The sequence below is a fragment of the Equus przewalskii genome, unplaced genomic scaffold, assembly GCF_037783145.1.
Source record: "Equus przewalskii isolate Varuska unplaced genomic scaffold, EquPr2 ChrUn-10, whole genome shotgun sequence".
Taxonomy (NCBI): Eukaryota; Metazoa; Chordata; class Mammalia; order Perissodactyla; family Equidae; genus Equus; species Equus przewalskii.
The window spans coordinates 3,736,055-3,747,338 of NW_027228747.1; the positions used below are offsets into that span (position 1 = coordinate 3,736,055).

General features: G+C 51.1%; 2 protein-coding genes across 2 annotated transcripts; one reads left to right on the forward strand and one right to left on the reverse strand.

The window, feature by feature from the left end:
* Positions 1-373: 373 nt before the first annotated feature.
* Positions 374-8,082, forward strand: CDC42SE1 (CDC42 small effector 1). Its single transcript, XM_008514962.2, has 5 exons — positions 374-513; positions 3,655-3,938; positions 4,487-4,597; positions 5,310-5,398; positions 5,705-8,082. Exons 2-4 carry the CDS (start codon positions 3,885-3,887, stop codon positions 5,382-5,384), a joined length of 240 nt encoding a protein of 79 aa, XP_008513184.1. The 5' UTR covers positions 374-513; positions 3,655-3,884; the 3' UTR covers positions 5,385-5,398; positions 5,705-8,082.
* On the reverse strand, positions 7,050-11,145 carry CUNH1orf56 (chromosome unknown C1orf56 homolog). Its single transcript, XM_008514963.2, has 2 exons — positions 9,519-11,145; positions 7,050-8,639 (listed from the first exon to the last, which is right to left on the reverse strand). Exons 1-2 carry the CDS (start codon positions 10,812-10,814, stop codon positions 8,619-8,621), a joined length of 1,317 nt encoding a protein of 438 aa, XP_008513185.1. The 5' UTR covers positions 10,815-11,145; the 3' UTR covers positions 7,050-8,618.
* Positions 11,146-11,284: the final 139 nt, after the last annotated feature.

Genomic DNA, 11,284 nt, shown 5'->3' on the forward strand with positions numbered 1-11,284 from the left:
TCCTATTCCATTTTGGATGGAGCACAAGAAGATTGAGCCGGGGGAGTGGGGGGGGGGGCGTCTGTGGGGGGGGGGCGTCTGTGAATCTCTGAACGTGGGTGGGTCCGGGGGATTTGGGGGCTCCGCCTCGTTTTTCCCCGCAATGCCTGGCGCGCAAAGGGAACGATTCCGGGGGGCCCATCTTGAGAGCCAGGCCCTCCCCTAGGGGCCCACATCCCGCGGTTCGCCCTGGAGGGGCGGCGGCCCTCGGGGGCTGCCGAGGCCCCCCTCCCACGGCCCTGCACGATGCAGTGCCTCAGCAGTCCGTGGGGGAGCTGTGCGCCCAGCTCCTAGCCGGACGGGTTTCGTAATCGCGTCGCCGCCGTTTCCGCCCGCAGCCAGCTCCACCTCTGCCGGCCCGCCCTCGGCTCCCCTACCGCGCCGAGGAGCGAGCCCGGTAACCCCGCACTGGCGGGCACCGAGCGGGAGCCCCCCTCAGGCGCAGCCGGACGCCTCGATGCCGCAGCGGAGCAGGTGAGGCCATGGAGCCGGTTCCCCGGCCGCTGCGCCCCGCCTGCCCAGCCAGGCGGAGACGCACCGGATGCTGGGGGTGGGGGAGGAGGGCGTCCAGGGCTGTGGAGATGCTGGGGCGGTGGGAACGGGGTGCGCTCCCTGAGTACCAGTCCCCAGCCACGCTGGTGCGGTGCGCAGGCTGAGGCCGCTGAGGAGAAGGGAGGGAAGGGACTGGAGTGGCGGAGGGAGGCGGGAGGGGGAGAAGGGCTCCTCCGAGACTCACTAACCCCGGTGGTGGCCTGTGCCAAAGTGAAGCGAAGCTGGGTCCTGGAAGGTCTAAATCTGAGACACCGGGCCAGACAGGGAGGACAGTGGCAGAGTTCGAAAGATTCACAGAGAGATCCCAATCCTAGTTCAGCGTTGGGAGGAGCAGAGAGTTTCTGGGTACTGTTGGGTGGGCAGAAATGGAGTCTGTGTGCCTTAATGTATTGGGGAGGGGGAGCGGGAGCTTGGGGCCTAGCTCTGTTTCCTCTTAAGCTCTCACCAGACCGTTCCCTGGGAAGGGCACGGTTGGTGCTGGGCAAATGCCTTTCACTTGACTGAAAAGTGGGGTCCACCTCAACTTCTCTAGGGCCCCTCAGCAGCCCTCTGTGTCCGGAGGTCTCCACAGGGGACGAGCTGCAGCCCTGGGCTGATAGCCAAATTGCCCACTCCTTTCTTTCAGTCCTCTTTCTCTTTCTCTCCAGCTGCTTCTTGTGAAGGCTTGTCAGGCAGCGGGTTGGAGGCCTTGGGGCTGGAGGCAGTGGGACCGGGAAAACCGGTTTGGGGCTAGAACAGGACCAGGGAAATACCTCTGTACATCTTCCTCCCTGGAACCTTTCTCCCATCCCTTCTCCTGCTCACTCCCCAACAGTTCTGAAGCTCTTAAGCCCCTGTATGACCTTGGTGTCTTTCCCAGCTCCCCATATTTCACTCTTCCTATTTGGGACTCAGGCCCAGTTCTCAGCACTACTTGGCTGTCAGGTTATGGCCTTATGCGATCTAATCCTGATCCCTGCTGCTGTTTTCCCAGCCCCTTCCCTTTCACAGTGGGGTTACAATAGTGGGCAGTGGATTCGCGTGCCTCGTCCTCCTGGGCTTACCAGTTCACGTCTCATTTTTCCTCAACCCACTCTCCTCTAGATATTTTAAAGAAGGAGAATGGCAGCCAATGGCTCTTACTTCCTTTTCTGGCCTTGTTCCCCCACCCCCCCACATTCACCCTGCCTAGTCTTCTCCACACTTTGACCCCACCCCCAAGTTTTGGAGACCCTTCTGTCCTATGTCCTAGGGAATGGAATTTCCCGGTCACTTCTCATCATCATTGGTCATTTCGTGCCAAGTCCCACACACAATTTCCCTCCGCCCAGCTCTGGCCAGGTCCCTAGAAAAGGAACAGAAACGTCCTTGTTCCCTCCACTGCCCCTTTCTCTCTCTCTCCTCCTCCCCCTCTTCTCTCCTATCCCTTCCTACCATCCTCTTCTGTCCACTCAGCTTTGAGCAGGGGGGGTGCTGGGGGAGACTGCAGTCTCAGTGCAGCCTATCTGGTAGTGTTGGGGGTTTCCTCTGATTCTTCATTGTTTTCTTCATTCCCCCACCTCCAACCCTTACCACGCGCCACCACCACCATCACGACAAACCCTGTGACTGACTGATTTCCCCACTGACCACAGCTCTCGCTCTCTGGACAGCTGCGTTCTGACTTCCGCCTTGTCTCTTTACTCCTCCCCTCCACTGGTGAGAAGGGAAGTAAGAGAAAGCTCAGACTCCTGGGTCCTTCCCTCCCCTAGAAGCTGTATCTCAGTGTTTGTGTGATCTCATCTCAAGGCTGTTAAAAAAAACCCTCTCAGTTCTTAGATCAGTCTAGTGTGCCGGAGTATTAGAGTTCCAGGTCTGGAGGGAAGGGAGATTCCTGTTCATGCCACAGTGCCATATTCATGAAACTGCCCTGTTTGGAATCTTTGAGGTTGCCTATACTATAGGACTGGGGAAATGCAGTGAGAACAGAGGAAACCCAGAGGTGCCCTATCCTGGTGGGCAATAAACAAAAGGGGAGAAAATTCTTCCTGGGACACTAATGCTGTTGGAAGGTTTCTTGTGTCTGGTTGGCTGATGCATCTTGGGGGTGGAAGTGGTAAGGAGGGAGGAGAGAACAGGTCACAGCATGAGGGGAGGAGGGAGGGAAAGAGGGAGGGAGGCCCAGGCCCTATGGGCTGTGAGGCAGAGCAGAGCGGCATGATAGGACATGTGAAGAGGGTGGGGAGGCTGGAAAAAGATTCCTCATGGGACACAACATACCTGGCACATGTGCCCACAACCTGTGCACAAATCTATACAAGACACACATACATGGAGGTGTGGCCATGCCACATATGTGCAAACAAATGTGCGCACACTGGAGTGCAGTGATACTGGACACAGATAAACAGAATGTATACAGCCTTCAGGAAGGATCTCAAGGTCAAATAATAAAGGAACTGTTAAATGGCTTCTAGGAGGGGTTGAGTCTCAGTTGAGGGAAATGAGGAAGAATAAGGACAGGGAATAAAGAGGGAAGAAATTCCTCACTGTAGAAAGTCTTTCTTGAAGTCCAACCTGCTACAGTTAGTCACCTAGGACCTAGGTAGTCAAGGCCTCTCTTGATCTTACAGAAAGTCTGGCTGTTCAAGGTAAGGTAAGGAAAAAGGGAGGGACAGGGGCGAGGCCTTGTTTGTGAGAACAAAAAACCACCATTTCCTCTTCAAACTCACTTAAATGCCCCTCCCCTTCTGCCCCAAACCCAGGGAGGAGGGAGGTGGAGCTTGTAGCACCCCCACACTTTGCTCATTTCTGCCACTATCCTTTGGTCCCCACCCATCCTCTCACCCTAAATGCTTCTAGCCCCTTTCCTCTCCCTTGGTTCCAACACCTACTGCTACTTAACCCCTTAGTGTCCTTCTGGTTCTTTTCCTTTCTCTGAGAGTCACACTGTGAGGTTCTTATGTTTGGAGAAGGTTGGTGTTGGGTACAGAACTAGGGTCTTTAGGAGAGAATGAGAAGATATGGGCTCATCAGGAGGCTTCTTAAGGAGGGGTGGGTGTTTCTCATTAATCTTTCTTCTCTCTTAACTTTCTGCTTGTCCAGGGTTCCAAGTCTGAGGAAGACATAACGTTGTGCCTGCCTGCTAGTCTCTCAGGTCAGATACGCTGACCTTCATTGCTCAGCTAAGGGCTCCGAGGACTCTAGACACATCCAGCTGAGTGAATCTAGAGTGTTGTTACACCTGAGGGGATTGAGGAGTGGACGGTCAAGGCACAGAGCAAGAGCCCTCTGGGGCCTCAGGCAGAGGAGTGAAACTGGAACCATCAGGGAACATGAGTGAATTTTGGCACAAACTGGGCTGCTGCGTGGTAGAGAAACCCCAGCCGGTGAGTCTCCCCACCCCCACCCCAACACACACAGAAATCAGTTACCGTATACTGTGAAGTAGACATACCATCTAGGAGCTGCCGTCTCAAAAGCGCACTTCCTGCCTCCCTTCTGTCAGGATAGTTTCTATGGCCAAGCAGGGGTGTACATGGAATAAAGGGGACTGGGCGATGGAAGAAGTGAATAGTCCTACCTGTCACCTCCTGTTCCTGTCCCTTCTGAGGTGTGTAGGGGGTATAGGCGGAGCATAATACCTGTCAGTTTTCCCCATTGTTTCCTCATCAGCCAGAGGTGACATTGACATGTCCTTTGTTTGTCCACTATTCACTCTGCAGGCCACTGCCCTCACCACCCTGCCTGTGTCCTCCCTGTTTGTGTTGTTCCAGCCTTGCCTTTCATACCCTAGTGATTTCCCTGTTATAATGCCACATCCCCTTTCCCATCAGACCCTTAGCTTTTCCCTTAGTGGTTTGCAAGCCTTTTCCCTTCCTCCACTGTGACTGGAGGAGGGGGCTTGAGACATAACTCCCCTATTTTCTCCAAGCAGAAGAAGAAGAGGAGGCGAATTGACCGGACCATGATTGGGGAACCAATGAATTTTGTCCACCTGACTCATATTGGCTCTGGGGAGATGGGGGCTGGAGATGGACTTGCCATGGTAACAAGGGAAGGGGGAGAGGTCGATATGGGGTTGTGGTGTAGAACTATTCCCCTTTTTGAAAGTTCAAGCAGGGGACATAATAAAAAGTCAAGGTAGAAGCGAGAAGCTAGGATTCTAGTCCTGGTCATTAGCTGCATAAGCCTGAGACCTGACATTTCAGATCTCTGGCCTAGGCTCCCTCATCTTTACAATTAGCAGATTGTTCTTCATTGGGGTGGGGAATATATATGTCTTAGGAGTTACTTGGAGGGCTTTTTCCAAAAACCATAACTGTTCCTTCTATTAATTAAAAACTGCTGTCTCAGTGCCATAGTAAGTCATATTGTGATTGGGAGTGTTGGGGCAGGAAAAAAGCTGAGCATTTCTGTCCTAAATACTGTCTCATATGCCTTTCTGCTCTCAAAATAAGGGAAATGGGCCTAAAGATAGTGAAGGAGTCTTTTCACCCTGTGAAACTCAGATAAATATGAGAGTCCTTTGTGAGAGGATCTGTTAGTAAAAGACCCATTTTATCTCATCTTCAGGAAGGTCAGTGTGAAGGGAGGCACTGAGACTTCCCATGGGGGAATGGCGGTTAGTTTTAACCTTTTCAGATTGATTTTATTGTCAAGGAGATGGGATCAACCTCTTCTGTGGAGGGCACAAGGGAGATCTCTTAACTGTGCCATATGAAGACTTGGGAGGGGGTCTCACATGTGCTGTTTCACAGACAGGTGCAGTTCAGGAGCAGATGAGATCCAAGGGAAACCGAGACAGGCCATGGAGCAATTCTAGGGGCTTGTAGCTCCAACAGGACTGGTGAGTGACTAGAGAAACCCATCCAACACCTCCAGCCCCCTGCCCACACATCTTGATGCCCTGCCTCAGAACCCTGGTCCTCTGCAAGAATGGGAAGTGAAGAGGGGAGGAGGGAGAAAGAAGTAGAATGGAAGAGTCAAGAATGTAGGATCCAGAAGGACGGAGAGAAAGGGATGTGCAGACAGACAGAAATAGAGAAAAGAGTACACTGTGGAAATAGTTCAGAGTCTGTACTAGGTGGCGCCTTCTCCCCAGTGCCTCAGATTTTCTTTGCGGCTGATCGTCCTTCTTTTTTTTTTAAATTAGGTTCTGCTGTCTGTAACCCCTACTCTGTCCAGCCCAGAAGAGATGCTGCCCCCACCAGATGCTTCCTACAACCAGTGTCCCCAGGGCCTCTCTTTCCCCTATTCACCTAATAGTGCCTCAAAAGGCTTGGGGGCTGGACTCCCCCTACTCCCTCTGGCTAGAGCCCCTCCTGGAGATGGGGTCAAGGCAGCAGGACTGACCAATGACTACTGGTTGGCCAGAGGAGCTCAGCTGAAGCCCTGGACACTCTCAGATCTGAGATAGGAGTTTTCTGGGAACCTGGAATGAGTTCCCCTCTCCTGAATGATGGTCTAGGTGCCATTTGTTCTTAAAGTCTTCACCTGGAACTCCTTAAATGGGGCAGGTGGGCGAGATTACCAAAGCTGAAGCCAGCTTTGCTGAGAAGCTCCCTACCTCCCTGCCCTTCTCCTCCTTCCTCTTGGAATGAACTGAAGCAGACGTCAAGCAGGGGCTGGGAGGGTGACCACTGCCTAGTCTACTCTGTAGATCTCAGACCTTAAGCTCACAGTCCCTCAATATTTCTCTGCCAGTTCCAGGGTCTTTCTCTAGTTAGGCCTCTAACTCCGTGTTTCTGTAGCATTGATAGCTTCCCAACATCTTTCCTTTTTTTTTTTTAAATTAATTAAAAATTTTATTTAAGATGAGTTCTGTTAATTACCCCCATCCTGCTACTACCTCTACCCTTAACCCTATCCCTTTTAGGAACCTTATTGTTTCCCACTGAATAAGAGTTAAAATAAGAGGTGGATCTTAACCTAATGACATTCCATTTAAGTCTTGGGGACCTGGCCTGCCCTCTGCCAACCTCCCTGCTGGCCCAGGTGAGAGAAGGAAGAGGGATCTAGAGAGAAACTCAGAATGCAGCAAAACTAGGAGTTATGTCTCAGGGTGGACTTCCTGACCATTGAGGATGGCAGAGGTAGTGAGATAAATAGATTGAAAACAATCATCTGTGAGTTTAGGGATCTGAAGATCCTCACAGCATGGGAGCAGGGCAAACTGTAGAGCAAGGCTTCTCAACTTAGGCACTTTGGACATTTTGGGCTGGATAATTGTGGAGTGGGGGACTGTCCTGTGCATTGTACAGTTTTTAGCAGCATCCCTGGCCCACCCTAGTTATAACAACAAAAAATGTCTCCAGACATTGCCAAATGTCTCCTAAGAGGCAAGATCACCCCCAGTTGAGAGCCATTGCTCTAGAGTCAAGATATTTTTCTCTTAAGTGATTTCCACCTCCTCCCCACCCTCATCCTGTTATTCATCATAAGTCTGAGCCATGGATGAACTAGGCCCCCTCATAAAGTAGGCTCAATAGGGCTGCACATAATCTCCAAACAGTTCTTTATTCAGTGTGTTGCTCGTGCTTGGATGGGTTCATGTCTCTGTGTTGGATGTGCACTGTGCTTCTCCATTCTTGTTCTCTGGAGGAGGGGTTCCTGTAGTGTGGAGGCATGAACAGGGTATGGTGGGATCAGGGAAGGGAGGAACAGAAAAGCAGTAGAGCCGCAGACACGCCAGCTTATCCTTCCCAAATTTTAAGCTCTATTTCTGTGCGCTAGTCCTAGAACCAGACACAAAAAAGACTCAGGGAGTTTTGTCTGAAGACCAGGTTGCATTCCCCGCCCGTCTGAAGAGTCTGCTTTAGGTGGGAAAGTAATGCAGGAGCAGGGTCTTTAGGCACTTTCAGTTTTCTCAGGTGTTTTTGTTCTAGCCCCTTCCTTGCAGGGTGATTAGGAAGGGAGAACAGGACAGATGAGCTCCTTCCTGCTCTGAGATGAACAGGCGGGGTCTCATTAGCTTGGTAACAGGAAGCAAGCATCCTGTTTGATGACAGTGGGGGTCAGGAATTTGGGAACTAGGATCTACTCTGCTAATTCCACCATCCAGTTTGCCCCCACCTCCAGTGACTGAAGTTCTAATTTTTTCAAATTTCAGTGTTTTTCCTGCGGTTTTCAAGGTCTAAGATTGGTCATGCAGAGCCATTCCCAATCTACTCTCAGTTCCAGTCCAGCTAGTTGCTCTGAAAGTAGTGCATCTTTTTGCCCTAAAGTAGTTCAATAGCTTGAGGGTTATGCTAGATCTGATCTGAAGGGTTAACAGGATAGGGGGGAAAGATGGGGGGGAGTCCTGGAATCTCTGGTCACCTTGATCTTCAGCCTTATTCTAATGCCTATTCTTTGGACACAATCTTCTTTTCTTTGGTGCTCTCTTGCCTTTAGCTACTTTCTCTACTGTGTATGCTACCATCACTTTTACAACATTTAGAGTGGTGGGAATGGGTTTGAGAGTCATAATTTATATTAAAAATTTGTTGGACTTTTAAATACATTTTTCAAATAAAAAAACTTTAAGCAAAATAGTCACAGAGTAATCACTTATAGGTATGTGTTGGGCTAAAGGATAGAGATATGGTTGATGAAGGTACTCCTAGAAAGTGGCTGACGTGGAATTGTGTACCAACATTGCCCTTTCCAAGGAGAGAAGGCTAACTGTCGTGAAGGCAAGGAGAAGACCACCATCATCTTCCAAGGGCTCAACTCCTTGTTCTTTCCGTTCCCTTTTCGTGGCATTCATCTGAGATTTTTCAAGTCTTTAAAGAAGGACTCGTTTAAAAACAGCTTTGGAAATGAGGAAGATGAGCAACATCAACATTTTATCCTGGGGGACAAGGGAAGGGACTAAGCCAGATGCTATTCGCCTACATAGTTCAGTTTTAAGGTTCAAGAGATTGATGGCCTATCCTTCATCACATACCTCTGTAAAAAGACACAAGACCAAACAACTGTTTTTTCTAGGTTTCTTTTTCTGTACTAAAAATATCCAGTGGGTGCTGGGATTGAAATGGGAAAAGAGGTTGAGACGCCGACACCTCCTCTTGCAGATGAAGTGGCCATTACCTCTGGTTTCTCTCTATCTGGGTAAGGAAACAAAATAGAGAAGAGGGGAAATATTATAACCACATCTATATTCTTCCCCCTTCCTTGCTTCATCTTCCTGTCCCCACAAACTCTCATTCCCTCAATACCCCTGCCCCTATTTATGCTTTTTTTGTATTGAATTATGGTATTGGACACACAAGGGGAAAGACAAAAACAGAAATCGGCAAAATGACCAAGCATACATTTTATTGTCCTCCTCTCTCCCCAAAGGTCCTGTCATCCTATCAGTTGAGAATATTTTGTCAGATCAATCAGAACCTTTGGTAGCTCTTTCAGTAAAGCAGAGGACTGTCCTTCCTTGAGAATTCTTAGGTTGCTGGTAATAATCCCAGAAGGACAGTTCTTTGGGATAGTGGTGGTTAAGAGCATCGGCACTAGCATCAAACTTGGTTTAAATCTTGCTGTGACTCTGCCACTGACTAGCTTTGTAAACACCGGTTTCTTCATAGGGTTGTTGTGAGAATTCATTCATGTAAAGTGCGCATAATAAGGTCTCAAATATTGGCTGTTAGTGTTAAGCTGCATTAATAAGCTGAAAACTATTAATTGATATGTTCTATATCCACTAATTATCTATGCATCCAGAATTCTTTATATATCTACAATCTTAACAATTTGGTCAATAATCGTCTAATGACCAATCATACATGTTGCCTAATAACCAACCAGCAGTTGCTCAAGAAATAATAGGTGAAATCAATGGCTAAGAATAATGTGAATAACCAATACATATCAATAACCAAACAGGTAAGTAACAGTTCATGCAAGCACACTGGCTGGTTTAGCAACAGGGTTTTGGACATCAGGACTTCAGATCCATCAACAAAGATCGGGGCTCATCACCAAACACTTACTGGTTGCATCTCTGTGAACACTGAAGAGAGGCTGTTCCAAATATCCTCCAGCCCCATCCTGACCCGTTTCCAAAAATCAAGGGCTGGACTGGGGCTGGACATGGGGAATGGAGTGGGTCTGAGTCTGGCGCTGAGGGGGGGCATGGAGGCAGTGGTGGTGGTGGTGGTCTGAGTGGTGCAGCTGGTGTCAGGACAGAGACCCGAGTCAAGGGGGCACTCCTCACGATGCCGGTTGCAGGGACATTGCTGGTAGGTACAAGGCCGGTGCTCGGTGCGGAGTTGGCTCAGCGCCCCAACTCGAAGGCGTCCTGAAAGGCCATGCAGCTTCCCGGCCCGGGTCCGGCTCATGGTGCCTGACTTGCAGTGGCAGTGCCACGGGCCCCAAGGCATCAGCACCACCCGCAGATCCTCAGGAGGTGGCATGGCTGTGGCCGAGGGTGGTGGCCACGCGTTCGGCGTGGCCCCTGCTGTTGACCACTGGTTCAGGGTACTCCCGGAGGGTGGTAGGTCCATACTAGACCTCCAGGTGGAGGGCGGCGGACTTGAAGTCAGCCTGATTTCCGGCTCCTGGCTATTTGCTGTAAACCTTGAGCTGGACCCCCTTGTAGTGGAATCCATACTGGGAATCCCCGACCTGGTGTTACTCTTTCCAGCGTCAATCACAACGCCCTCTTCCAAAGATCCATCCTCTTCCTGCGACAAACGCGACTGGCTGATGCCTGTGTACACCGTGGAGGCCAAGAGCTCGGCAGCGGCCGGGCCTGCCAGGTGGTCCGCCTCAGCCACGAGGTCATCCTCATCCTCTACTGTTACCCTCATCTTCCGGGGAGCACCAGTCCGGGCGGTGGTCCGGTAGCTGCGGGTCATAGGGCCCCCGAAGCGGAAACTGACCCGCTGCATCCCGGTCGAAGTCAGGCCTTGGGCCCCCGCCGCCTGGAGCCCCAGACTCAGCAGCAAGGCCCAGAGCAGCGCGCCGGCGGCGGGGACCATGGGGCTAGGCGGCGTGGGGTTGGGAGGGAGGCCAGTGAGGGAGGCCGGAGCTCCTGCCTTCTCTCCCTCCCTTCCTCTCTCGACCCACCAGGTCGTTTGAACCGAAGCCCGCTGGGGGCTCGGACGCGCGCGCCGCGCCCCTCCCCCAGGCCCTCGTCTTGCGGGAGCTCCCGCCGCCCAGGGGCTGAGCTGAAACCCTAGGGAGCCTCTGCGCAGGAATCCGTGCCGAACCCACAGACGGCTTGTGATGCAAAGGGTCGGGGAAGAGCAGTTCACTTTCTCTGAGCCAGAGCTTAAATCTCTCATTGGTTTATTAACCGCTACAAATCTAAATTTATTAACAGGACAAAACTACAGGTTTTGAAAGCACTCCTTCCCAGGCTCACAGGCAGCAGAAACAGAAAAAAAGGGGCATATAGTGGTTCTTCAAGATTTAGGAGCTGACTCCTGGCTTCCAGCAGGCAGGGTGGCTGTGGTCAGTTAAGCCCTGCCTTCCTGCGCACCCTTTGCCCTCAAAGACTGCTGTTAATACCCAGGTGGAAAGGATCTCAGCACCTTCATTTACAGAAGAGGACAGGCAGACTCAAAGAGATGCCGAGGTTCTACAGCTAAAGAGGACTAAAACCCACAGTTTTGCACTTTCCCATACATAATGCCACTACATGTACCCTACAGCTGAAATGAAAGTCACCCAGCAAATCAGACTCAGGACCTCAAAGCCCTGCTTTGAAGGCAGGGTGGTGGAAGGAATGACACTCCATTGAGATGTGAAAATC

Excerpts from the sequence above, each read along its gene's own strand:
- CDC42SE1 (XM_008514962.2), top strand. The coding sequence starts at position 3,885 with ATGAGTGAATTTTGGCACAAACTGGGCTGCTGCGTGGTAGAGAAACCC. Across the intron at positions 3,939-4,486 it reads TGGTAGAGAAACCCCAGCCG|AAGAAGAAGAGGAGGCGAAT; the intron begins GTGAGTCTCCCC and ends TTCTCCAAGCAG. Across the intron at positions 4,598-5,309 it reads CTGGAGATGGACTTGCCATG|ACAGGTGCAGTTCAGGAGCA; the intron begins GTAACAAGGGAA and ends GCTGTTTCACAG.
- CUNH1orf56 (XM_008514963.2), bottom strand. The coding sequence starts at position 10,814 with ATGAGAGATTTAAGCTCTGGCTCAGAGAAAGTGAACTGCTCTTCCCCG. Across the intron at positions 8,640-9,518 it reads TGTTCACAGAGATGCAACCA|ATAGAGAGAAACCAGAGGTA; the intron begins GTAAGTGTTTGG and ends TTCCTTACCCAG.